The sequence below is a fragment of the Theropithecus gelada genome, chromosome 11, assembly GCF_003255815.1.
Source record: "Theropithecus gelada isolate Dixy chromosome 11, Tgel_1.0, whole genome shotgun sequence".
In the NCBI taxonomy this organism is placed as follows: Eukaryota; Metazoa; Chordata; class Mammalia; order Primates; family Cercopithecidae; genus Theropithecus; species Theropithecus gelada.
This window is the reverse complement of record NC_037679.1, coordinates 65723732-65750783: the sequence shown is the minus strand read 5'-3', so window position 1 is coordinate 65750783 and position 27052 is coordinate 65723732. Positions and strand designations below refer to the sequence as shown.

General features: G+C 41.6%; 1 protein-coding gene and 1 long non-coding RNA gene across 3 annotated transcripts in view; one reads left to right on the top strand and one right to left on the bottom strand.

Moving 5' to 3' along the window:
* LOC112634091 overlaps positions 1-27052 on the top strand; it is a 274927-nt gene that overhangs the window by 96356 nt on the left and 151519 nt on the right. The window lies entirely within an intron of this gene.
* Positions 1-27052, bottom strand: part of RFX4 (regulatory factor X4) — a 179309-nt gene that overhangs the window by 84986 nt on the left and 67271 nt on the right. For both annotated transcript variants that reach the window (XM_025401166.1, XM_025401165.1), the window contains exon 4: positions 23843-23966. In XM_025401166.1, coding sequence (XP_025256951.1) covers positions 23843-23966 — 124 coding nt within the window. The remainder of the gene's footprint in view (positions 1-23842; positions 23967-27052) is intronic.

The following is a 27052-nucleotide window of genomic DNA, read 5'->3' as shown; positions in this document are numbered from 1 at the left end:
GCACCACAGCCGGCCTCAGCAGCAGGATCTTTCTAAAATGCCAATGTGATCATTCACTTCCTCATTGAAAATGCCGGGTGTCTTCTCGCTGCCCACTCTGAATAAAAATCCAGGCTCCTAAGGCTGGTCCATGAGGCCCTCTGTGATCAACTCCCACCCAGCTGCCCAGCCTAAAATCCAGCCACTCCCCAGAGCTCCAGGCTCATGTTGCTCCCACATCCAAAATGCTGTTCCCTGTGCCTGGAATGCCAAGGCCACACTGTTTCCACTCACCCCCAAGGAACTCCTAGCTTTCTCGGAGCCTCTCCCACTTGCCCTGTGGCCCTTCCCATGCAACCTTAGCTGCCTCCTTTCTCTGTTTTCCTAGTGAATTGGGAAACAGTGGTATACAGTGGTTAGGCACACAGGCTTCGAAGTCAGGCTCACCCACGTTCCAGTCCTGGCTCAGGCATTGTGCTAACCACTTTACGTGTATTATCTCAGTTGATCATCACAATCCAGTGCCAGGTTCCACTGCTATTCCCTCGGTATAGATGAGTAAACTGAAGCTTAGAGAGGCTAAGCAACCTGCACAAAGCCACACAGCTCAGATGCAGACCTACGATTTGAATGCATCCAGTCCGACTTAACACTCTACCACCACGATGTTACGGTTTTCTGGATGAATGAAAATGTCCCCAAGCCTCTCATTCCTTCCTTTAACAGCAACCTTTATTTCTTTTATGTCATATTCCTGCATTTACACATTGGGGGTGTTTGAGGAATGAAATGATTTCTCGTTCTCATCGACTCTTCAGTGAAGATTTATCTTCTCTTCTTTTCACGCTGACCCTCTTGGAAATGTCCTGGTGGCCTCTGCTATGAACAGGATCTGAGGGCCCTGCACCCAATAGGCTAGGGAAGGTGGGAAGCAGCTGAGGGGATGGTGACATCAGCAGGCAGCCCTGTGTCTCCTCCTGGATGAAATTTACCTGCATCCACTCAAGTGGCAATCTGGCAGTGAAATGCTCCTGCTTAATAAAATGCTAATCAAAAATCATTGTTTGCATAATTGAGGTCCCCAAGTAGGTTTACTGAAGGAATGATCCAGATCATTACCTGTCTACCTAAAGGCCTCTGGCAATTCTCCATGGTCACCTGACTTAGCAGAGGTTCTTTTGATTGAAACTCAGACACCACTCTTTGCTTCCATCTTTTCTCCCTAAATTTCCTTCCATGAACTCGAGGTTCTGTCCAAGTCAGACTACTTGGTGCTGCACTATTCCCTGAATGCTGCTTCCCAGGCCCATACCTCTGCACTTTCTACCCTCAACTCTCTCTCCCTCCTTACTACCTGCGCCCTCAGAGCCTATCCAGCCACCCAGCATGCACTCCGCTGCTCTATGAGCCTTTCCCCGTTACCTGACCACACCAGAGCTCGCCCTTCCTCAAACCATGATTGTATGTGCCACTTGTACATGCCACTTCCAACCTGTGACCAAGTTCTACCCTCTATCTTCATATCCTGATTCTACCCATATCCTTCTATCTCCATGCATCCCAGGACCACGGTCTTGCACCTGGATTGCTGCAATGGTCTCACTGGCCCTGCTTCCTGTCATGCCCCGTCACGACCACTTCTCCATGAAGCCTCTAGACAGAATCCAGACCCACCAGATCCTGCCTGATTGGCCCTGCCTTTGTTCCAGCTTACCTCTCCCCTTCCTCTCCCAATTCCTGTGCTCTGGCCATACGGAATGGAACTTCTTCCAAGTTTCATGAACACACTATGTTCTGTCTTACTCTGGCCCTTCCCACAGGATGTTCTCATTGTCCGGAGCCCTTTCTTCACACCCTTTTTCTGCCTAATGTGTACTTATCCTCACATCTCAGCTTGTGCCTTACTTCCTCCCAGAAACTTTCCCTGAGCCACTTGTTTGGGTGACCATAGTTATGCAATCCACAGAATCTTTTTTTTTTTTTAATTAAAGTTGACAAACAAAATTGTGTATATTTATGGTGTACAATATGATGTTCTGAAATATGTATACATTGTGGAATAGCTAAATTGAGTTAATTAACATATGCATTACCTCCCATACTTGTTATTTTCTGTGGTGAGAACACTTAAAATGTACCCTCTTAGCAATTTTCTTGTCTTCTTGTTTCTTTTTTCTTTTTTTGAGGCAGAGGCTCACTCGTCACCCAGGCTGGAGTGCAGTGGCGTGATCTCAGCTCACTGAAACCTCTGCCTCCTGGGTTCAAGTGATTCTTGTGCCTCAGCCTCCTGAGTAGCTGCGATTACAGTCATGCACCACCATGCTCAGCTAATTTTTGTATTTTTAGTAGAGATGGGGTTTTGCCATGTTGGCCAGGCTGGTCTCAAGCTCCTGGCCTCAAGTGATCCACCCATCTCTGCCTCCAAAAGTGCTGGGATTACAGGCCTGAACTACGGTGCCTGGCCAGCAATTTTCAAGAATACATTGTTCTACTTGGGAGGCTGAGGCAGGAGAATGGCGTAAACCTGGGAGGCGGAGCTTGCAGTGAGCTGCTGAGATCCGGCCACTGCACTCCAGCCCGGGCTACAGAGCGAGACTCCGTCTCAAAAAAAAAAAAAAAAAAAAAAAAAGAAAGAGAAGAATACATTGTTATTAACTATAGTTACCATGCTGTGCAGTAGATCTCTCGAACTTACTCTTCCTGCCTAATTAAAAGTTTGTATTCTTTGACCAAATTTCTCCAACTCCGCCACCCCCATAGAATCTTTATAAATAATCAATGTTACTTAGCTTTGTAAAGTCCTTACCTAGACCTGTAAGATTCCACACAAACTAGATCTCCAGTCTCATTTTCCCCACATTCAACAAGCTGCAGCCTCAATAATCATAATAGGTTGGCTAATGGTACAAAGCTTGGATTCATTCACCAGCAGATATCTACTGAGATTGTGCTATAGGCCGGACATTTTGCTAGGCACTGAGGAACACACTGAGCAAAACAGAAACCGCCTCTGTTCAAGAAGCTTACATTCTAGTGTGAGAAGACTAAAACTAAATGAAAAAGTCAATGTATCTTCTATCAGGTAAGTGCTCCAGAGGGGAACACAAAAGCAGGGCGAGGGGAGTAAAGAAAATGGAGATGGAGGCTGGGTGTGGTGGTTCACGCCTATAATCCCAACACTTTGGGAGGGCGAGGCAGGCGGATCACGAAGGTCAGGATTTCGAGACCAGCCTGGACAACAAGGTGAAACCCTGTCTCTACTAAAAATATGCAAATTAGTTGGGCGTGGTGGCACATGCCTGTAATCCCAGCTACTCAGGAGGCTGAGGCAGGAGAATTGCTTGAACCTGGGAGGCGGAGGTTACAGTGAGCCGAGATCACGCCACTGCACTCTAGCCTGAGTGACAGAACAAGACTCTGTCTTACAAAAGAAAGAAAGAAAGAAAGAAAATGGAGGTGGGGGTGTTATTTTGTTTGGGGCGATTAGGACTCCATGATCATGTGGCATCTGAGTGGTGACCTAAAGGAAGTGAGAGAATGAACTTTGTGGATATCTGGGGGAAGGAAACTGCAAGAAGGAATAGCCCATGGGAAGGCCCTGGGTGGGAACTTGTCTCATTTGTTTCAGGAAGAATGAGGAGGCCCATGTGGCTGGAGCAGAGCCGGTAGGCGAGGGAATGGCGGGAGGAGAGGTTGGGGGGCTGGAGGGGTTCGCAGGGCCTTGCAGGCCTTTGTAAGCATGTCTGCTTTTACTCTTAGTGAGATGGGAAGACTTCAGAGGGCTTTAAGGAGGGGAGTGGGGAACAAGATCTGACTTACCATGCAAAAGGGTCACCCTGGCTGCTGTGGTGTGGAGAACTGACTTAGGGGCAAGGGTGGAAGCAGGGAAACCAGTTGGAAGGCTACTGCAGCAGTCCAGGTGGGAGAGAAGATGGCTCGGTGCATTAATTCATTGACTCAATGAATGAAAGAATGAAAGAATCATTCCTCTTTGATTGGCCATTGAAGTTGTCTCCAGCATTGTGTTAATGCAAATAATGCTATAAGCAATATCTTTATGTGTCATGATTTTTGTTTTTTATCCTGGATACTTTGTTTTGGGATTTCCTCCTCATAATAGTTTCTCAAAGATGGAGCTGCTTTATCCAAGGGGAGACACATTTCAGTGTTCTTAAAACACACTTTTATAAAGTATAGGACAGCATTAACACTTTATAAAAATGTGCTAAATTGAAAAGCCACAAAAGACCTTTTGCTCTTTCTTCCATTTGAGCATCAGGTTCTTCATCTATAAAGTGGGGATTATAACACTCGCTCAGCTTATCTCACAGGCTTGTAGCAGAATCAGAGAGCCTAGACACTGGGTACCCAGTCTTGCCTCTTGGGACTTCACCAGCCGGAAGTAGGACAAGAGTGGAGGGCAAGAGCTCAACCTCAGCAGCCTTTCACAGCCCGCTGGCTGAACGGGAGCGAGGAGTGACCAGCTGCCAGGGAGGGGCTGGAGCAGGGGGTCCGTATCTACTAACACTCCTCTCTGCCTCTCTAGTGACTCGACCTCTGGTTATCATTATTTTCTAGCCCTTTCTCTTCACTGATGGAGTTAGCCCTATATACTTCCATCCTTTCATGGATTTGCAGACGCTCCTCATTCAATCTAGTTTTGGGGCTTTTGTAGTATATTACGCTTTCCCAAGGAACATATTAGTGTAGTTGGAATATTTGGTTCTGTTTGTGAAAATTCTTTTACCTAGAAGTATCTGATGGCCAAATCTTCTCCTCCTCCTCCTCCAAAGAGAGAAAAAGGTAATCTCAAAGAAATGAGAGGCAAGGGAGTTTGTTGTGAGTAGGGGATGGGGGATGGGTGGAAGTGCTGCTGTATCACATCACATTCTGCCCAAATGCAGGTCAAGACTTTTCCCACTCTGAGCAAAGAAAGGGCTGCTGCAGATAGCACCTCCTCCTTGCAGCTGCAACAAAAACCTGTGGGAAGGGGGTTTGGCTTTTTTTTTTTTTTTTTTTAAGTGTTTCTTATGGGCTGCAAATTATAAATTATTCTCTTCTCCTTTCACCAAATAATAAACTGGTCCCTGAATCTGAAAGCCCAGCACAATTTAGTTTGAGTCTCAAAATGCAGGGTCGGTTCAGCCCCGCTCAGGCTGCTCAGCTTTTAATTTCTGGAGCAAGACTCAGCAAACAGTAAAACACTTTTGTGGAGCTGTGAAAGTTGAGCTTCGCTGTTTGATAAATGAGCAGACAGGCAGGCAGCCCCTCTTTCTTTTTTTGTATGGATTCAATGAAGCCTGCCTAAAGAACGCCACATGCTGTTCTAGCTACTGATCTAACATTCCGCAACATCCCAGCCTTCCAAATTCCCTTTAATTACTCATGAATCCCACCCTTCTCTCTTTCAGCCTGGGCAGACAGAGCTGGGGGCTCCATGGGGATGGGGGTGGGAAGCAGAGCAGCTCTGGAGAACTACTCTCTCTGGGGCAGTTAGAGTTCTTCAGGTGGTGGTGGCCATGTCACTCATCTCCCCTGTCCGTTCTCCTCCCCATACACCGCACTCCTGTTGAAGGTAACCCAGCATGCAGGATACTCTTACATCATTTTGTGGGTGCAATTTTTTAAAAGAAACATGAGTTTTAAGCAAGAATTTCCGAGATGATATGTCCAAACAATTGCCCTTCTAATTTAAGATGAGGAAGGGAAAGAATGAAAAAGGGAACTGTCAGCCACTGAGCATCACTAAGCACCATGCCCTAAATGAGGTGTTTTTATATGCGGTGGTACATTTCGTCTTAGAAATGGAGGAGGCCGGGTCCGGTGGCTCACACCTGTAATCCTAGCACTTTGGGAGGCCGAGGTGGGCGGATTGCCTGAGCTCAGGAGTTCGAGACCAGCCTGGGTAACACAGTGAAACCCCGTCTCTACTAAAATACAAAAAATTAGTCAGGCATGGTGGCGTGCACATGTAGTCCCAGCTGCTCAGGAGGCTGAGGCAGGAGAATTGGGTGAACCTGGGAGGCGGAAGTTACAGTGAGCTGAGATCGTGCCACTGCACTCCAGCCTGGGTGACAGAGCGAGACTCCATCTTAAGAAAGAAAGAAAGAAAGAGAGACAGAGAGAAAGAGAAAAAGAGAGAGAGAGAGAGAGAAAGAGAGAAAGAAAGAAAGAAAGAAAGAAAGAAAGAAAGAAAGAAAGAGAAAGAGAAAGAAAAGAAATAGAGAAAGAAAGAGAGAGAAAGAAAGAAGAAGGAAGGAAGGAAAGAGAAAGAAAGAAAAGAAAGAAAGAAAAGAGGAAAGGAGGAAAGAAAGGAGGGAAGGAAGGAGAAGGGTAAGGGAGGAAGGGAAGGAGAAAGAAAGAAAGAGGAGAGAGAGAAAAAGAAAGAAAGATTACAGAAAGGAAGGAAGGAAGGAGAAAAAGAAAGAAGAAAGGAAGGAAAGAAGGAAGGAAGAAAGAAAGAAAAGGAAAAAGAAAGAACGAAAGAGAAAGAAAGAAAGAAGGAAAGAAAGGACAGACAGGAAGGAAGGAAGGAAGGAAAGAAGGAAGGAAAGAAAGAAAGAAAGAAAGAAAGAAAACAACACTGGAGAAGAGTATGATGATCTCACTTTACAAATGAGGAACTGGGATCTAAGGTGATTCAAGGCTGCCTTGATTCAGTCTCTGCCCAGCTGAAGAAACGGGAATCTGATTCTCCTACCTGTCATCTTCTTTACTGTGGCTGACACACGCCCACACATGCCAGAGCCAGCAAGGTGTCCCCTCATTGTGAATGACACCCCCTGCCCCACTGCCTCTCTTGGTGTTGCTTCAAGAGATACCCCCAGAGCCACCAAGGAAGGCCATTCAGTCTCATCACTCTACATAATACAGCCTTCAATTTTGACCCCAAATAATATGATCTTGATCAGCTTGATCTCCAAACTTAGTCATCAGGCTTTTGTTTTCAAAAATTCCACCCACCCTCAGTAGGTAAAGATTTGCCATCAACAAGAAGTGATCTAAAAGAAATTCTAATGCAATGGAATCAGTAGATGTCCTTCCACACATTGAAGGAGATACACTCATGTAGAATAGAGTCAAGTATGCTGAACACAGTTTAAAAATGAGAGTTGCAGGTCTTATTTCAGGGTCATTTTAGGTGTGGGAAAAGAAGGCTTTTTGAGTAGCAAGAAATTAGAAATTTAATACAATGACAAGTTCCTGTTTTATAACCATGTATTGTGGAAATCTCATGGCATATTTTTAAAAACACACATAAGAAACAATTCTTTGAACAAAAGAGAGAAATGATTAGGGAAAGAAGTTGGCTAAAGGGAACTAATGGTCACAAATTTAACTCTGAAAGCGGAATATTCACTTTTTTTCTTTTGACAATAAACCTAGTCTATTTTTCCGAAAAGAAAAAATAATTAAAGTGGTGATATGAATGGGGACTGTAAAACATCCTATCTCAATGCTTCCATATTAAAATGAGTGTTTGCTGGGGTCATTTTACTATACTGACATAACTCTTACCTATTCAACAATTTTTATGGCACTTCCTGGGTGCCAGGAACTGGGGAATGAAAGGGTTAGGGAATGCTACAGATTCCACAGGAAATTCCCTAAGAGAATTTGCAAAATTTCTATAAGAAATTCATACTGAGTGCAATGAGACAGAAGTGGAATTTCAAATCATGCATATGGATTGATGAAGGATTCCTTGAAAAGCCCCAGGGCTGGAAAGGTAACAGTGAATCTGTTGCCCCTTGAGGGGTACCACGGATGGCAATAACAAGAATTCCAAAAATCCGTATGTGAACCCCTCATTGTCCTCAGGGTGACTGGATATGTGTCACATGTACATGAGAGAAGACAGTCATCACACACTGATTTAGTTAGAATGAGGTGAGTTACATAAGATACAGGTTAAGTCAAAAATGGAATAATTCTGAAGATGATAATAAGAGAGGGCGAGGGTGGTGATGGCAGCATGTGTGTGATGTAGGACATTTTTAGAACAATTGTTCTCAAAATTGTTCAGAAAGAAGAGCACCTAGAAAGGCTGGAACACTGATATGGTAGTGATAATATATTAAAAACATGATGTGTTCAAGTCATGAAATGTTGCTATAATAAACTGAAGTCCTAACTAACAAGCATTGAGTGTTTATATTTATCAGGCTCTGTGCTAAGTAGCCCTTTTACAGTCATTATCTCAACAGTTCTCCAGGTGATTGATTGCTATCAATATTCCATTTTACAGATGAGGAAACTGAGGCTCAGGGCTGTTAGGAAATTATCTGAGCTCACACAGCCGCTAAGTGGTACAATCAGGATTCAAATTCAAACCCAAACAGTTTGACTTCAGAGTTTTACATGGCACTACACACACATACACACACACACACACACATACAAAAACACCTTAAAAAACCTGGTGTGAAATCAGGCATTCTGACATGGACACCCCACAGCAGATTTTAAAAAATTAAGAAAAATATATGCAAGAATTAAAAGTAGAAGGAAAGTCTATGTACATGTTTTTTTCCCTTTGATAACTAGGAAAAAGACCATCTTTGAAGAATCCTAAAGATGCCTCAAGAGTGCCCTCATCTTCTACTGTGTCAGTTCAGGGGTGTGCGAGTGACCCCAGGTCAGGGTGGGAGGAGGGTGGGCAGACTGGTGGGACTAGAAGAGGGCCAACATGTAAATGAGGGGGTCTCCATCCTCCTCTCCAATGCAGGTAAGTGCAGCTGATGAAGCACAGGTCCCCAGAACACACTTGGCTTTTTTTCCCCACTGCTCAAGGATGGTCAGCAAGGAGAAAGGAGCCAAATCTTCAAGGATGAGCCACCCACAACCCAAACTGCCAATTACCCATGTCCTCACTGGAAAAATGCAGGCTCTAAATAAACTCAATTCATACAAGCACATCTGTCACCCCAGCATCCCTTTCTCCAGTCTCTCTACCTCTTACTGGTGTCTCTTCCCCACTCTCAGCCCCACCACTGGATCCAGTGTGGGTGAGGGGGAGACCTGCCACTAAATGTAGGAAATGGGGAAAACCACTCAGTCCCTCTGAGCTTTAATTTCCTCATCTGGAAAGTGAAGGGATAGCATCAACTGATCTCTAAGTCTCCTTAATAGATTAAACTCATACATACTGAAGTGTTAGTAAGTGATAAGTATTAATGAATGAACTTATCCTGTTCTAGTTGCATTTTTACAGATTTAAAGGAGTGGAATTCAGGAATTTAAGACATCATTAAGCCTTTATTTTGGAAGGTATATTTTCGAGGCCAAATGGCCTCTCCACATATTCAAATTACACTATATCACAACTATCTAGTGCCTATCCATAAGCCAGCCTTTTCCTGAAAAGTTCAGCAAATTCCTGACCATGAATCATGTCACCCTCCACGGTCTTTAGTGATCACATTGTACCACCTATGTTACTTCCCATGAGCTCATAATTTGAGAGAATAACCTATACTTTTCCAGGATCCTGAGTTCCATTTCATAGCTGTAGCATATACAATGATACATGGATGTGTGAAATGCCCTTATGTGGATAAAATGGCTAGTTGCCTACTCCTTCCCCACTAAACCCTAATTATTTTTTTCCCTTTCATCCTTAGTCCAAGATAAATAAATCCTAATTATTTATTTAAATTTAAAAAACTTTAAGAGATGGGCTCTCACTGTGTTGCCCAGGCTGGACTCGAACTCAGGGGCTCAAGCAATCCTCTCACCTCAGCCTCCTGCCTGAGGAGCTGGAACTATAAACCTGCACCATTGCACCTGGCTCAAACCATTGTTTTTATTCCAGGATAGAGTGGACCACATTTTCTTGCCTTCCTGATAGCCAAAGGCAGACAATGAGATGTAAGGGAAAATCACTGGGCTGGGTCCTGGGAAAGAGTCTAAAGAGGGCTGACTGAACTGGGAACTTTGACTTTTCTCCCCCCACCCCATGTTTTTCTACTTCTTTCCTGGAAGATAGTCTTTGGAGTCTAGCAGTCATTTTGGACCATGAGGTGATATAGAAACTGGAAGCCATCTACTAGAAAGGGCAGAGCACAAAGACAGAAAGAACCTGGGTCTCTGATGCTCTTATAGAGCTGCCCAACTACAGCTGGGTTACCTTCTTCTAGACTTAGTTTATGTAAGAAAAGTAAGACCACTAATTTATTTAAGCCACTATTGAGGAATGGGGAGGGACACTTTTCCCCACAGCCCCAATTTCTATAATAACTCAGAGACCTTCTGGTTTCCACCCAGGATCTACTTTATAGAGAACGCTCCAGTGTTTAGCTCCTTTGCATTATCAGAAATCCGATATTGACAACATAGGCCCTGGAGCCAACTACCTCATCTTTAAATGGGAATAAAAACAGCATTTTGACTTCCAGTTTCTGGTTCTGTATATAAGAAGCTTTGAAGTCACCACTTCATCCTAACGAGTAAAAAGCAAAACAAACTGAAAAATCAACAATTCTTCTTGGGTCCCTAAGAGAGGGGAGGACACAGAGCAAACTACTGCCCCCAAGATTGGAGAGACAGGCAAATACAGGGAGTCGTGGCTTCCTGGAGCAGAGACTCAGGAGTGGGAACTGCCTCAGGAGCCAGTGCTGGGGTAGGAACACCTGAATTGTAATTGATGAGTTGTGAAGGCTTAATGCAGACAAGGCTGAGAGTTAAAAAATAACTCCAGGGAGGCCCAATCATAGAGGAACCCACACAATATTGAGAGATGTACCTCTAGGAGTGTGACCAGATTCCCACAGTAAATATCAGAGCAAAAGTCCCTCATGCTTCCGGCAGGCGGGGGAAGAAAAGGGCCCATTTTGAAATATGCCGGAGCACTCTGTTCTTCTTAACAAGGCCTGCTTTCAGGAGAAGCTAGTTAACCAGAGCCTAATCTGCTGAGGTATTATCAGAGCCTAACTGACTTGGGAGAAGGGAAATACCCAACTCCAGTCAGCTTTAGCCTTCCATGCAGAGAAGGAAATAACCCAACACCAGTCACCTCTAACATTCCATGTGAAAGAAGGGAAATATTCAATTCTAGCCAACTTTAGCCATCCTATGACATCTAAGAGGGAGGGAAAAAATTGAGAAACACTTGTAGCAAAGTTCACAGTCCAGAGGCATACGCTCACTAAAGGATTGAGACCTAATCACAGGACAATAGATTGCTTCCCCACCACCACATGCCTTACCATCACATGACTAAAGGTGATTTACAGCAATTCCTTTCTTACCTGGCCCATCATGTTCAGCCACCAAGAAAAAATTACAAGGCATGCTAAAACACAATTTAAAGAAACAGCAAGCATCAGAACCAGACAAGGCAAGGATGTTGGAATTTGACCAGGAATTTAAAACAACTGTGATCAATTTGCTAAGGGCTCTAATTGATAGATTAGACAGCATGTAAGAACAGATGGGCCATGTGAGCAGAGAGAGAAATCCTGAGAAAGAACCAAAAAGAAATGCTAGAGATCAAAAACACTGTAACAGAAATGAAGAGTGACTTTGATGGATTTGTAGGTGACTAGACACAGCTGAAGAAAGACTCTGAGTTTGCGTATATATCAACAGAAACATCAAAAACTAAAAAGTGAAGAGAATAAACACTGAAAAACAGAACAGAACATCCAAGGACTACGGGGCAACTACAAAAGATGTAAATACACATAATAAGAATATCAGACAGAGAGAAAAGAAGCAAAGAATTATGTGAAACAAAAATGACTGAGAATTTTCCCAAATTAATGTCAGACACCAAATCACAGATTCAAAAAGCTAAGAGAACACCAAGCAGGATAAATGTCAAATAACAAACAACAAAAAACCAAGTCACAGGAAAACTACATCAAGGTATATCATTTTCAAACTATAGAAAATCAAAGATAAAGAAAAACATCCTGAAAAAAGCCAGAGAGAAAAACAACCCAGTTACCTATACAGGACAAAGATAAGACTATCTTTTGACTTCTGCTTGGAAATCATGTAAACAAGAAGAGGGTGAAATGAAATATTTAAAGTATTGAGAGGATAAAAACCTACCAACCTAGGTTTCTGTACACTGAGAAATTATCCTTCAAAACTGAAGTAGTAGTAGAGACTATCTCAGACAAACAAAAATTAAGGGAATTTGTTTTCAGTAAACCTGACTTGCAAGAAATGTTAAAAGAAATTCTTTAGGGAGAAGGAAATTGATATAGGTCAGAAACTCAGATCTACACAAAGAAAGGAAGAGGACTGACGAAGGAATAAGTGAAGTAAAATAAAAACTTATTTTTCTTGTTTTTTAATGGATCTAACAGATGACAGTGATTCAAAATAATAATGGCAACAAAATATTTTATTATATGTGTATATCAATTAAAACACATATGTAAGTATGTGTGTATGTGACTTTTTACAGAGGGCACCAAAGTTAAGATTTTCTCATTATAAGGTGCTCACCCTTCTTGTGAAGTGGTATAGTGTTATTTGAAAGTGGGCTTGCATTAGTTGTAAATATATATTGCAAATTCTAGATGGCCATTTAAAAGATTTTTTATGTTAAAGTATAACTGATCTGCTAATAAAGGAGAAAAAAAATGGAATGATATGAAATGCTTAATTAAAACCACAAAGGGCAGCAGAAGAGTGGAAGACAAAAATAGTAACAAATAACAAGGGTAACAAATAGAAAACAGTAACAAATATGGTAAATATTAATCTAATTTTATCAATAATCACTTTGAAGATCATGGTCTAAATGCATCAATTAAAAGACAAAGATTGCCTGAGCAGTTCAAAAAACAAGACCCAACTATATGTTGTCTATAAGAAACCCACTTTAAATATAAAGATCCATATAGATTAAAAGTAAATGAATGGAGAAAAATATACTATGATAATACTAATCAAAAGAAACAGGAATAACTATATTAATTTCATATGGAGCATACTTCAAAGCAAAGAAAGTTATCAAGGATAAACAAGGGCATTATATAATTATAAAGGTATCAATCTCCAAGAAGACACAACAATTCTTAATATACATGTGCCTAACAACAGAGCATTAGACTACATGAAGCCAAAACTAATAGAACTGCATAGAAAACTTGATGAATCCAGTATCATAGTTGGAAACGTCAATACCCCTCTATCAGAAATGGAAATCAGTAAGGCAGAAGATCAGTAAGGACATGAATCAATTAAATATAATTGATATTAATAGACTACTTAATCCAAAATAGCAGAATATATATTCTCAAACTTACATGGGACATTCATCAAGATAGATCACATTCTGGGTCATAAAACACAAAAATTGTATAATGTCTGCTCTCAGGCCACAGTAGAATTAAGCTATTATTCAATAACAGAAAGATAACTAGAAAATCCTCAAATATGTGAAAATAAAATAACAATTCTACATAACTTATGGAGCAAAGAAGAACTCTCAGAGAAATAAAAATATTTGAACCAAATAAAAATGAAAATGCAACATTAAAATTTGTGAGATGCAGTGAAAGCAGTGAGTAGAGGAAAATTTATCACACTGAATGCATATATTAGAAAAGATATAAAATCAATAATGTAAGTTTCCACCTTAGGAAACTAGAAAAAGAAGAGTGAATTTAATCTGAAGTAAGAAGAAGAAACAATAAGAATTAGAGCAGAAATCAGTGAAATCGAAAACAGGAAAGCAATAAGGAAAATCAATGAAACCAAAAGCCAGTTCTTTGCAAAGATCAATAAAATTGATAAGCCTCTAGCAAAGCATAACACAGAAAAAAAGAGAGCAGACCCCAATTAGTAATATTAGAAATGAAAGACGAGACACCACTACAGATCTTATAGACATTATAAGGATAATAAAGGAATACTATAAATAACTCTATGCCCACAAATTTGATAATCTAGATGAAATGGACTAGTTTCTTGAAAGATTTGATTTGCCAAAACTCACACAAAAAGAAACAGACAGAATAGGTCTATATCTATTAAGTATATTGAATCAATAATTAATAACCTTCCAAAACAAAAAGGTTCAGATGGGTACACTGGTAAATTCTACCAAACATTTATAGAATAAATTTTGTCAATTCTTTACAATTTCTTTCAGAGGACAGAAGCAGAGGGACTACTTCCTAACTCTTTCTATGAGGTCAACTGTTACCTAGTACCAAAACCAGACAAAAGACATTAAAAAAAGTTATGGACCAATTTTCCCATAAACATAGATGCAAAAATTCTTAACAGAATATTTGCAAATTGAGTCCAATGATGTACAAAAGAAATTATACACCATAACCAAGTGGGATGTATCCCAGATATGCAAGGCTGGTTTGACATTCAAAAATCAAGTAATGTAATCTATCACATCAACAGGCTAAAAAATTATATGATCATATCAACAGATGCACAAAAGTATTTGGCAAATTGCAACACCCACTCTGATTTGAAAAAAAAAAAACCCTCTCTGCAAACTAGGAATAAGGGTAACTTCTTCAATTTGATAAAGAATACCTACAAAAAACCCACAACTAACATTATACTTAATGGTAAGAAACTCAAAGTTTTCCCACTAAGATCAGGACCAAGGCAAGGATGTCCCCTGCCACCACTTCTTTTTAACATCATACTGCATTAGCCAAATGCAATAAGACAAGAAAAGGAAATAAAATGCATGTAGATTGAGAAGGCAGAAATAAAACTCTTTGTTCAAAGGTGACATAATTGTCCAAGTAGAAAATCCAAAAGATTCTACAAAAGAAAAAAAATATCTCCTGGAACTAATAAGCAAGGTTGTAAGATACAAGGTTAATATACAGAAGTCAATCACTTTCCTATATGCCAGTAATAAACAAGTGGTATTTGACATTGAAAACACAGTACTATTTATGTTAGCATCCCCCCAAAATGACATACTTATGTAGAAATCTAACAAACTATGTATAAGAGCTATATGAGGAAAACCACAAAATTCGGATGAATTCAATCAAAGAACTAAATAAAAATAGAGATTCCACATTCATGGATAGGAAGATGCAATATTGCCAATATGTCAGTTCTTCCCATCTTGATCAATAGATTCAATACAATCCCACTCAGAATCCCAGCAAGTTACTTTGTGGCTATCAATAAATTGATTCTAATGTTTCTGTGGAAAGGCCAAAGACCCAGAATAGTCAGCCCAATATTGAAGAAGAATAAAATTGAAGGACTGATTCTATCCATCTTCAAGATGTACAATAAAGCTACAGTAATCAAGACAGTATGGTATTGGCAAAAGAATAGACAAACAGGACAACAAAACACAATAGAGAGTCCAGAAATAGACCCACATAAGTATAGTCAACTGATCTTTGACAAAGGATCAAAGGCAATAAATGAAGCAAAGATAATCTTTTAAACAAAATGATGCTGGAACAACTGAAAATACACATGCAAAAAAAAAAATGAATCTAGATACCGACCTCATACCCATCACAAAAATTAACTCAAAATGGATCATAGATCTAAGTCAAACACAAAACTGTAAAACACCTAGAAAACAACATAGAAGAAAACTTAGATGGCCCTGAGTATGATGATGACTTTTTAGATAAAACACCAAAGGCACAATCCATTAAAGACATAATTGATAAATGGGACTTCCTTAAAATTAAAAATGTATGCTCTGTGAAAGACAATGTCAAGAGAATGAGAAGATAAGCCACAGGCTGGGAGAAAATATTTGCAAAAGACACATCTAATAAAGGATTGTTGCTTAAAAGATACAAAGAACTCTTTAAAAACAATAAGAAAACAAACAACCCAATTAAAAGACGGACCAAAGACCTCAACAAACACCTCACCAAAGAGATACACAGATGGCAAAGAAGCAAATGAAAAGATGCTCCACATCACATATCATCAGGGAAATGCAAATTAAAACAACAATGACATACCACTACATACCTATTAGAATGGCCAAAACCTGGAACACTGACAACACCAAATGCTGGTGAGGATGTAGAGCAACAGGAACTCTCATTTATTGCTGTGGGAATGCAAAATGGTACAGCCACTTTGGAAGACAGTTTGGCAGTTTATTACAAAACTAAACAAACTCTTACCATACAATCTAGCAATTGCACTCCTTGGTATTTACCCAAAGGAGCTGAAAACTTATGTCCACACGAAAACCTGCACATGTATATTTATAGCAGCTGTATTCATAATTGCCAAAATGGGAAGCAACCAAAATATCCTTCAGTAAGTAGGTGGATGAATAAACTATGGTACATCCAGACAATGAAATATTATTCAGCACTAAAAAGCAATGTGCTATCAAGCCATAAAAGACATGGAGGAAACCTAAATGCATATTATGAATGGAAAGAGGTCAATCTGAAAAGGCTACATACTATATGATTCCAACTATATGACATTCTGGAGAAGGCAAAACTGGAGACAGTAAAAAGAGCAATAGTTACCAGGGGTTAGGGGACAGGGAGAGAGGACTAGGCAGAGAACAGGGGATTTTTAGGGCAGTGAAAATACTCTGCATGATACCAAAACAATGGATACATGTTATTATACATTTGTCCAAACTCACAGAATGTGAGTGAATTCGCCAATGTAAGTGAATTCATCAAGACTGAATTCTAATGTAAACTATGGACTTTGGGTGATGATGTGTCAATGTAGGTTCATCAGTTGTAACAAATGTACTACTCTGGTGAGGGATATTGATAATGGGGGAGGCTGTGCAAGTGTGGGGATGGGGGTATATGAGAAATCTCTGTACAATGTATTCTTTGCTGTTAAAACTAAAATTTCTCTTTTAAAAAGTTTTAAACAAACAAACAAAAAACCCAAATCACAGCATCTCATTCACAGAGTATGCAAGGATTAAAATGAGATAATCCATGAAAAGGTCTTACCCAGGAACTGGCACAGAGTCAGTGTTAGCTATTTTATGATTTCTAGTTGAAAAGTGTTTTGGGCTAATATGGTAAGGATCCTCATATGCTTGTAGACTAACTTCACCATTTGATAGATGGAGGAAGTGAGGTTCAGAGAGGGAAAAGGACCTGCCCATCATCACATGGTGAGTAAGGGTGATAGATCCTTAAGTTCAGGGCTCAAAACCTGACATTATTGGAAATTCCTGGGCTACAGCACATGGGGGACCCTCAATAAGTGTTAGTTGAAGAAGACATTCTTTCACTTTGTGGCCTCTACTGCAGCAGTCCCCAACCTGTTTGGCACCAGGGACTGGTTTCATGGAAGACAATTTTCCCACGGACAGGTTGAAGGAATGGTTTCAGGATGAAACTGTTCCACCTCAGATCATCAGGCATTAGATTTTCATAAGAAGCACACAACCTAGATTCCTCGCAAGCACAGGTCACAATAAGGTTCTCACTCCTATGAAGATCTAATGCCACTACTGATCTGACAGGAGGTGGAGCTCAAGAGGTAATGCTCGCTCACTCGCCCACCTACTCACCTCCTGCTGTGTGGCCCAGTTCCTAACAGGCCATGGACCAGTACCAGTCCACAGACCAGGGGTTGAGGACTTCTGCTCTACTGAAATGCATCTTTCAAATGCTTGGAAAGCAACTCATTTGTAGGTTAGAGATGTTCTCTTTGCTCAAAAATCTGAGGCTCAGTTTTTCTTTCTGAAAAGGTTTAGCTTGTTGGCCAAATGCAGAGATGTTCCATCTTTGTGTGGGTAGAGTTTTTGTTTTAGAGTTTCTGAAAGACAAGTGGTCAAGCAGGAGAAGGAGGCTTCTGGTGAAATTAAAACACTCACTTTAGCTTTCATGGATCTTCCAGGGTTGTGGGCTGAGGGAGGGGGATGCTCAGTACCTGGAGCTTTTCCATGACTAGCCTGGTTCTCAGGCTGCCCCTCACCCCCACAAGGAGGAAGCATCCTTCCAATCCTGTGTCCTTCCAATCTTGCATTCATACTTGGGAAGTGCATTTGCCATCTTGTTTTGCAGTCACTCATGTGTATATGTCTCTTCTACAGGGTTGTTACCTCGAAGGCAGACTTCACTCTGTATCCCATCTCCCAGCATGGAACTTGACCCACACAGACATAAGATAAATGAATATCAGATAAATGGATGGACTCGGGTGCTGAGGGAGGTAGTACTCAGTACCCCAGAGTCCACAGTACCCAGAACACCCCAGCTGGGAAGATTTGGGAAAGCATTTCTCAACTGTAGTGGTCAGCACACTTGACCCCTGAGATACAGAGAGGCTGAGACTTCTCTCCAAAATTCCATCACCCAGGAGGTCACCAGATGACTACTAACGACTACAACAAAGTCAAAAGGACAAGTGTGTACACAAAACCTGCCTCCACACATACCTAGCCTAGCCCTGAAATAACTCATCCTGTGTAAACGAGGTGGCTAAGGGCATGGGCTCTGGAGCCGTATTTCCCTGGTTCACATCCTAAGTCCACCACTTACTGGCTGTGTGAACTTGGCAAATCACCCAACTTCTCTGGGACTCAGTTTACCATCCATGGAATGGGAACAATAACAGTATCTACCTCATAGAGTTATTTAGAGGACTAGACAAAGTTGATACATGTAAAGTGCTTAGAACAGTACCAGGTATACACAAAGCCCTACATAAATGTTTGCTATTTAATTGTATGAAAACTGAATGTTGCATTCTAAGTTAGACAGAGCTAGATACTTCTACCATCTGTTAAAAAACTGCCTATTGGTAAGCTTGGACAACATCATGTGCATGCCAATTCTGATCCCTATTACTATATGTATGTTTCAATTTATAGTTCTGTTGTTCTCTAAAAATTTATTTCACTGTTTCCCTGGAGAGCTAGAGTTATATTCTGGAAGTATTTTTTCTCAGTCTAACACACCTAAAGGGACCAGGAGCAGGAGGGAAAGGCCAGGGAAGGGAAGAAGATCAGATCACACTCTTCCCTTCCTTACTGTGGGTGTCCAAGCCAGAGATAGGCAGACCCAAGCTGGGCTAGGGAGGAGTTTTGAAGTAGATGTGAGACTGCAGTTTTAAATTCAAGAACTGGACTGGATGGAGTTTTAACATCTAAAAGAGAGTCTAAATTATTGAGAAGATGCTTGTTCTTATAATCAATAACCCAAAAGCTATTCAATCTGCCATGCAACCATCAGGGGTCAGGGAAGGAAGTGAGCCACAGACAAACTTGGAACAAAGCAAAGCTATTTTTTGTTTATGCTTCATTGAGTTCTATCTGCCAGTTCTGCTTTGTGGGGCTCCTCTGGGCATCTCTAAGAATCAGGGTGTAACAGTGTGCAGTGAGTTGGCCAGAAGCTTCCAACACAATAACAGAGCGACAGAGGGACTCCTCAGTTACCTGCAGGGCCAAAGCAGCCTGTGAGTGGAGGTGGTAGGAGGTTGGCTACAGAGTGCATCTCTCAGTTAATGTGGACAGAGATCCACAGTGGCTCCAAAACCTATGACAGGACCCCTGGCCCCAGCATTTGGGTGACAGTCATAGCAGAAGGCATTGATAGCTAGGAGAAGCCCCCAGTGAGCACCAGTTGGTCGAATGACTCTTGCCTTTCCTCCTCCACTGTCTCCCACCCCCAACCCTGGAGGAGCCAGAAAAGGAAGGAGAAAAAGCTGACCCTACCCCTCTTTCCCAGAGCAAATTCTAAGCCACAAGGAGGAAGAAGCCCTGACTTAGATGTGAGATTGAAGTTTTAAATTGGACTGAACTGTACTTTTTAATAGCTGAGAATGAGCTGTAATTATTCAACCAAGACTGATGTGATGGGTGAACATGGCCAGATGCTGTGGGATTTCCTCTGAAGACATCATCATCAGAACAGGAAGAGTTGGACAGAGAACTCTGAAGGCGATTTTTCAAAGTAAGTAAAAATACAGCTAGTTTCCACGTGTACCTCAATAAGTTCATTCCTACTCAGTAAATGGGCTAAAGGAAAATGGATACAACACCAGTTTTATAGAGTTATTATCATGAAGGTTAAATGAGTTCACATACCTAAAAATGATTCACATCATCCCTGACAAGTAATGTAAATATAAATCATACAACATGTAACAAATATCTGAGGGCTTATTCTGTGCCAGGCATTGTTCCGGGTGTAGGGGATGCATAATGAACAAAAAAGTCCTCATAGAGCTTTCATTCTAGAGGAGACAGACAAAACAAAATCATTATGTATATATAATGCTTCTCTATACTCACATGGTAGGTGTAGATATAGATATAGATACAGATATTTGGCAAGCCTAGAATAGCAGTAGGGAAAGTTAGCTATATATCTGTAGAGAGAGAGAAAACTATACTGTATAAATGTATAAATATATCTATTTCAAGTCATGATAAATGCTATAAAGAAAAATAAAGCACGGTAAGGAAATACAGGAGGTAAGATGGAATGAGGCCCTCATTTAGAGAATGATGATTTTTTTGATGGGCAGAGCACTTTATAGTTTCAAAAAACACCCTCATAAGCACTGTCTCATTTTATCCCTAGTTTCGTGAGGGATTATTCCTGTCTAAAGATAAGGAAATGCGAGCTCAGAAAAGTTCAATGACTCCAAGTTGGGTGACTTTTTATTACCCTTAACAGAGAAAGCAGGTACAAGACCAGTTCAGCTAGAAGCTTTCACATTCTCTACACTCCCTAAATTAATTCTGGGACCCAAAGTCAATACAGCGTTACTGGAAGTTGGTGCTTATGGGGCTTGGCCAGAGACTTGGAAAGAGGATTTATATTTCAGATCTTACTTGCAGAGAAGCAATGGCTGCCACCCACTTTATGAAGAATGGCATCCCAACCAGGTCACCCTGGGGAACAGCTTCAGCACTGATGTCTGTGTTGCCTCAGCCCACTTGCAAGCTAGGTAGAGACTACTACTGATATATTTGTTCTCCAAAAGCTAAGCTGAAATATTAAACCTCGCCTGCTCTAAGTTAAAAGTTCATCAATGAATCATAAGTTTGGATGGATCTGCTCAAAGGAAGACTGTCCACGATTTCACCTCAAAGTTTCACAGAACAACTAGTCCCTTTCTCTCAAGGAGATGACAGCTGCAGCATGCTGGAGTCCTCAGGAAAGGCAAATGTGTCTGGGATTTCAATCCAGCAAGCTCAGTGTGGAAACCCTTAGCAGGCAGCTCCTGTCCTCTGTGGCTGGAAGGACAGCCCCAATTCCCAGTCCATTTGAAATTGATGGCAAGGCAGCTGCACAGAGCATTTGCATTTGTGCTCTTAATGCCATTTGAGTATTTCCTTGTTTTCAGGCTGAAGATAAGATGGAGTTTAGATTTTTTTTTTTTAATGACTATTTTGGAAGCAGCTGACAGTATAATTCTTAGGGAGAAAATATATTGTTCGGAAAAATAGTTTGAAAAGCTATTTGGGGTAAGTGAGATACCTCTGCGGGCATAGATGTCAGCAGAAACCAAAGATTGCAGAAGAGAGACATTTGGTGGGGGGTGTCTCAAGGAGGAGGGGGAGAGGAGAATGAGGAGAAGGGAGATGGAAGAGGAGAAAAGGGAGACAGCAGGGTGGAGAAGGGCTGGGACTAGTTTTGGGAACCAGCAGGGGCGGGACCAGTAAGCACCCACTGTGGTGAAGAGACTGAAGAGCATTTTGAAGTGGGGTATGTCTGTTCCGTAGGACCCTGTTTGGGATGTAAACCCTGTTTGGGATGTAAACCTCTCCTAGAAATCTCACTCTACTGGGATCACAGAGGCTTCCTGTGGGCTGTCTTGTGAAAAGCAAAGGGGGTGCTGAGTTTCCTCCTTGACTCACTGCAGTATAACACAGGACTGTCTGATAGAACTTTCTGTGATGCTGGGAACGTTCCATTCTGTACTGCCCAATATGGTAGCTTCTAGTCACATGTGGCTCTTGAGTATTTGAAATGTGGTTAATACAACTGCTAGTGAACTGAAGTTTTTATTTTGTTTAACTTTAAGTTAAACAGCCACACATGGCTAATGACCAGAAGGAAGAGTCCCAAGTCAAGGTGACCCTGAGAATGCAAATGCTTTGAGATTTGCTGAAGTCTTGGGGCAGGCTTGAGACTTAAACTGAAAATGGGACTGGGGTGCTGAGGTGAAGGCGTGAGCTTAAACTGATTTTACCCAGATCAGGAGGTGAAGAAAACCACAAGCTAATAGGGTTACAAAAGTAGTTGAGAAAAAGAGAATAGAGGCTTCTTATGCAGGCAAATCCAAGTTTCTAAAAGTGGTGAGGGTTCTTGTTTGTTTTGCAGAATATAAGCTAACAAATATCTATTTATGTCTATGCACAGACATCTCACGCGGAATTCATAACAGCAACAGTTGTAATAGCACATGGTAGGTGCTTGATAAATGTCTGAGTTACTGGATGACTGAGTAAACAGTACCTTCCATCATCCACCGACATCATCTCAGTTGACTCTTGCAACATCCCCCTGAGGAAGCTGGGGCAGCTGAGGCTCAGAGAGGTTAGATAACAAGTCCAGGAAACTGAGGATTCCTGGTCTTTTGGTTCACCTAACCTGTCCCCCAGCCTGTACGTAAGAGGCCTCATTTGGGCTCTCCACTGTGGCCTCTGCGAGGGGGTTTGTAGGTGCCACTGAATATTCCAGGACCGCAAACACCTGACCAAGCTCTGGTAGCATACACATCCACAGTGTGTGCTCTCCCTTCTCCCACCTGCTGAAGGGCACCTCCATAGCAGAGCCATACCGAGTTCCTTTCTGGGTCCCCACTGCCACTACTTAACACAGGGCCTGCCACACAGCCAGTCTCTACCAATACTGAAGGACTGAAGAAATGAATGAAAGAAATAGTCAAAGGTGGTTTCTCCATTGACTTTTAAAAAACATCCCTTTCACTTTGGAGAAATTGTGTTAATCAACACAAAAACATTTTTTCCTCCCCAAGTCATCATAGAGCATCCTCCCAATTTATTGAATGGAGCCATTTCTCAGCCACTCCGTTTTTGGGCTCTCCAGGGTGGTTGGCCCAGCCCTAACACTGCTCTTTGTTTTTTCCTACTGATGATTTATCTATTGGGGATCTGAAAAGGGAATTCCTGAAACTCATACACTGACCTCTTTCTGCCATTTCAGCCCTTCGTATTCCTGCACTCAGAAAACTGATAAAGAATCGTGGTACAGAACAAGCCTATTTTTGTTAGCAGATGCAGGAAAAATTACACGTAGAAAAATGAAGCTAACAAAAGGAGGAAGGGTTTAGGTGTATTGACTCAAATTGGGTGTTTTTTTGGTGTAAAATACAGATTTTTAGCCATCGAATAAATAAATGATCAGTCTTAAAGAATGTCCCAACAGCTTTCCTTGGCCTATTAAATGGGAATGATCAGTGCTAACAATTTTTTGTAGACATGGCTCTAAATGTGGATTGTATTTTTATTATAAGGTCGAAAGAGAACAGTTAGGACTGTGGTGATAATGCAAATAGTACCCCTCCTTGCAGAGGACTCCCACACCTCCAATCTAAGGATACAGGGCCATTTCCAGTTTCTCCAAGCATCTACATGACTAAGCCAAGAAGGTTGCCTGTCCCAGGTTGATTGACATCCGTGTAACACACTTTTGAGTTCAATATTTGCCCCTCAGAGAAAATAAGTTGCTTTGTGAAAATTAAGTACTGAGGAAATTCAAGTTAGACATACCCTTCTTACTTTACAATGTTTTTGAATTGTTTGAAATTTTGATAGCAAAGTATTACAGTGAAGTTGAAGTTGTCAAAGTACCAAAGTAAGTACTTTGATAACTTAAAAAAAAATAGCTAAAATGCTTTAAAACCGTGTATAAATGACTTAAAGTTGGGGTGGTGGGGAGGACAAGCCTGATGAGGTTGGACTCACCTTTCCAAAGCTGGCAGCATTGACAGGTTGGGTATCATTCTTCTCGCAGAAATCCAGGTAATGCATATAGAGGGCACTGCGAGGGATGCAGACACCCTCTGCAATCTCATAGTTCTCCTCCAGCCTAGGGAAATAAACGCCCAATGAGCAAAAACTGTGTTACCTTCCCCAAGCAAGAATGGTCTGTTCTTTCTAGTCCTCCAGAGATGGGCAGACTTTAAAAATAGCGTTCTTTCTACAGGTGGAGAAGCTGGGGCCCAGGAAGGCAAAGCAAGCTACCCAAGGTCAAGCCTGGCATGAGTGGCTTGGCAGTGTCAGAATCCTGGCCCCTTTGGGTATAACACGAGGCTACCTTTTCAGCCCAAATTCACAGATCCTCTACTCTGTACTGTTATTGGCCTGGCCTTGTTCTGGCTAGATCAGATACCTGCAAACTCCAAAAACTACATAGGGTCTTGTGGGTGCCCCAATCAGCCAGGAATGAATCACAGACCCACTTAAGGAGCCACTTGTAATAGCTAAAAGCCAAAGGAGGATGTGTCAACATCTTGGAGCTCCTTGGTTGACAAACGCAATGGAGGGGGATTGTCTGGAAAACCAATGCCCTGAGAGAGGCCTATACAGCTGTACAGCCACTAATCTGCTGACTGAAGGGAGGTCTCATAACCAGAGAAGGAAGTTGGCTCCGTGATTACTTTAGAATCCTCTTCTTCTCTGCTATGCTAGGGGTAATGATTTTATACCCATTACCTTCTTACTGAGTCTCTGTTAGGAATTCTATAGGAGAGATTTTCTACAACTGGGTTTACATCCCAGCCTTGTCACTTGCTGGCTTGGTGACGTTGGGCAAGTTACTTAATGAAGCTCAGGCCTCAGTTTCCTTTTGGAGGGACTGAATTGTAAGTGTCTTCTAAAGTGGTTATAATGATTAGATGAGGTAATATGTGACAAGCATCCGCATCGTGCCTGGCACGTGCATGGGAAGTACTGAGAAGACGTCAGACCTCCTCATAATTCATTCTTCCTCTCCAGAAAACATTTCTGGGCACGATATGTCCTGACTCTGTGCTAGATATTGGGGATATAAACAAAAATTAGATACAGGGTTTAAATAATTTATTATTCTTTAACCCAAACACCAGAATGTAGGCATCCAAATGTATCTTGCCTCCATTGTCCTAGGCACTCTGGAAGTTAAATACCTTTCCCAAGAAAACTGCTGTGGCACAAGGCAATTTGGGAACTTCTCTTAGGGTCATGCCTTCGAAGCCTGGGGCACCTACTGCTAAATCAACTCACCAACAGAAATATTTCTCCTTTGATCATTAACTAGATTTTAGGAAACAACCCAAAGTGATTTGGAAGCAAGTTTGGGGGATAAAGTAACTGGAAACCCATCCCCCAGCCCCAATTTTTTGGGTCAAAAATAAGGTGTAATTCCAAAGTGATGAAACAAATGTCCTCAAGTGGCTTCAAAACTCCCTCTGAGAGCATTTGCCAAAGAAGTGGCCCAGCACTGTCGTAAGTGAAGTGGAATGAGGACACGGCCCCCCAAGGTGCCCACTTGAAAGGGCAGCGCTTGTTCAACTCATTCCAACATGTGATTGCAAGAACATCAGTTCAATCATTTCATATCCAAACCCCGCAGAGGGGGAACACAAACCTAGGGACACAGACCTGTCAGCACCAAGACAAAACCTGGTGCCGAACAGTCCCCGATCATCTCATCCACTCCCCGTCTTCTGGGATGGGGAACACTGAGTAACTTGGGATGGTTGTTAGAAATGTTCCCAGAAACAGTTGATGTAATCCTTTCTAGGTGATCAAATTCCTTGAGGCTGGGATAGTGTCTGAGTCACTTCTGCATCCTTGAGATACAGCATATTCCTTGGCACACAGTAGGTGGTCAGTAAGTGTCTTATGGATAGATTATTTCAGTCATTTATTCATTCAACAAATATTTATTGATCTTATCACCTGCCAGGCACTGGGGATATCACAGTGAGCAAGATAGTTCATGTCTGCATACAGTGAACAGATTAATGGTAGACAGATGGACAAAGACATAGATAACCTTTAACTCAACAAGTATTTACTAAGTGCCAGGCGATGTTCTAGACATTAAGGAAACAGTGGTGAACAAAACAATGGTCCTGTCCTGAACAGGCTTACATTCTGATGTATGTCTTTGACATCATAAATTGGAATTCTAAGTGTGTTTTCCGGTGGGAAAAGGGTTTCACATAAAGAACAGGTTTCTTAGGACTATCCTAAGCTTCAGGTCCAGTATGAATGAAAATCAGCCTGGGAGGTTAGCCTGGACCCCTAACTGCCATTCACGGCATTGTTTCTCTATAAAAGTGAGTTCAGAGGTCCAAATAACCAGCTCGCGTACAAACTTGTAGGGGCCATCTGAATAAGACAGCTTTCTCAAACTGGGGTCTCACAGACATGCTTTGTTTTGGCCTGAACAGTGTTGGCCCAATTTTTAAAATTCAGGACATTGCACATAAGAATCTGGATTTCTGGCTTCTTTTGAAAAAGCTGAGATCTGGCAACACTGGACCCATATTCCCGCACGACAACAATTGGCCAGAGCTACATGTGCCCTGGAGTTGGCCAGAGTCCTCACTCCTCCCTATTTCTTTGTACCCTGTCTATTTTCTGTTCCTTGTCTGGCTCCTGTAGGCACTTGTATTGGCATAAGACATGATCTATGTCCTAGTTAACTTTGCAGTCTATTTGGGGAGAAGCATGCATAAGAAATAATATTTAATTACTATAAACTCATGACCATAGGTATAGTTGAAGGTGGAAAACAGAGAGATTGATGTGTAGATGAGAGTAGATAATTAAAGTTTCATGGAAGAATTGGGTTTGGAATTGTGTAACAACAAACAACAACAACAGCTAGCATCTGTTGAGCTCTTACTAGGTGCTGGGCCCTGGGTATCCATGGTCTCATTTGATCTCACAATAACTGTATGGTATGAGGTAGGTATTTATACATATGTTTCAGGATAGGAGTCTGAGGCTTAGAGGGTGTAACTCATTTGCCCAGTCATGCAGCTAGTAAGTAGGAGGGTTTGTCTCAGTCCAAACCTCTCTGGTATTCTGCCATGGTAGTTGGGGGAGGGAGGGAGGTTCCAGGCAAGCAGAACAGCGAGGATGGGAGACAGTGCCATGTGTTTTGAATGATGGAGATGCCGA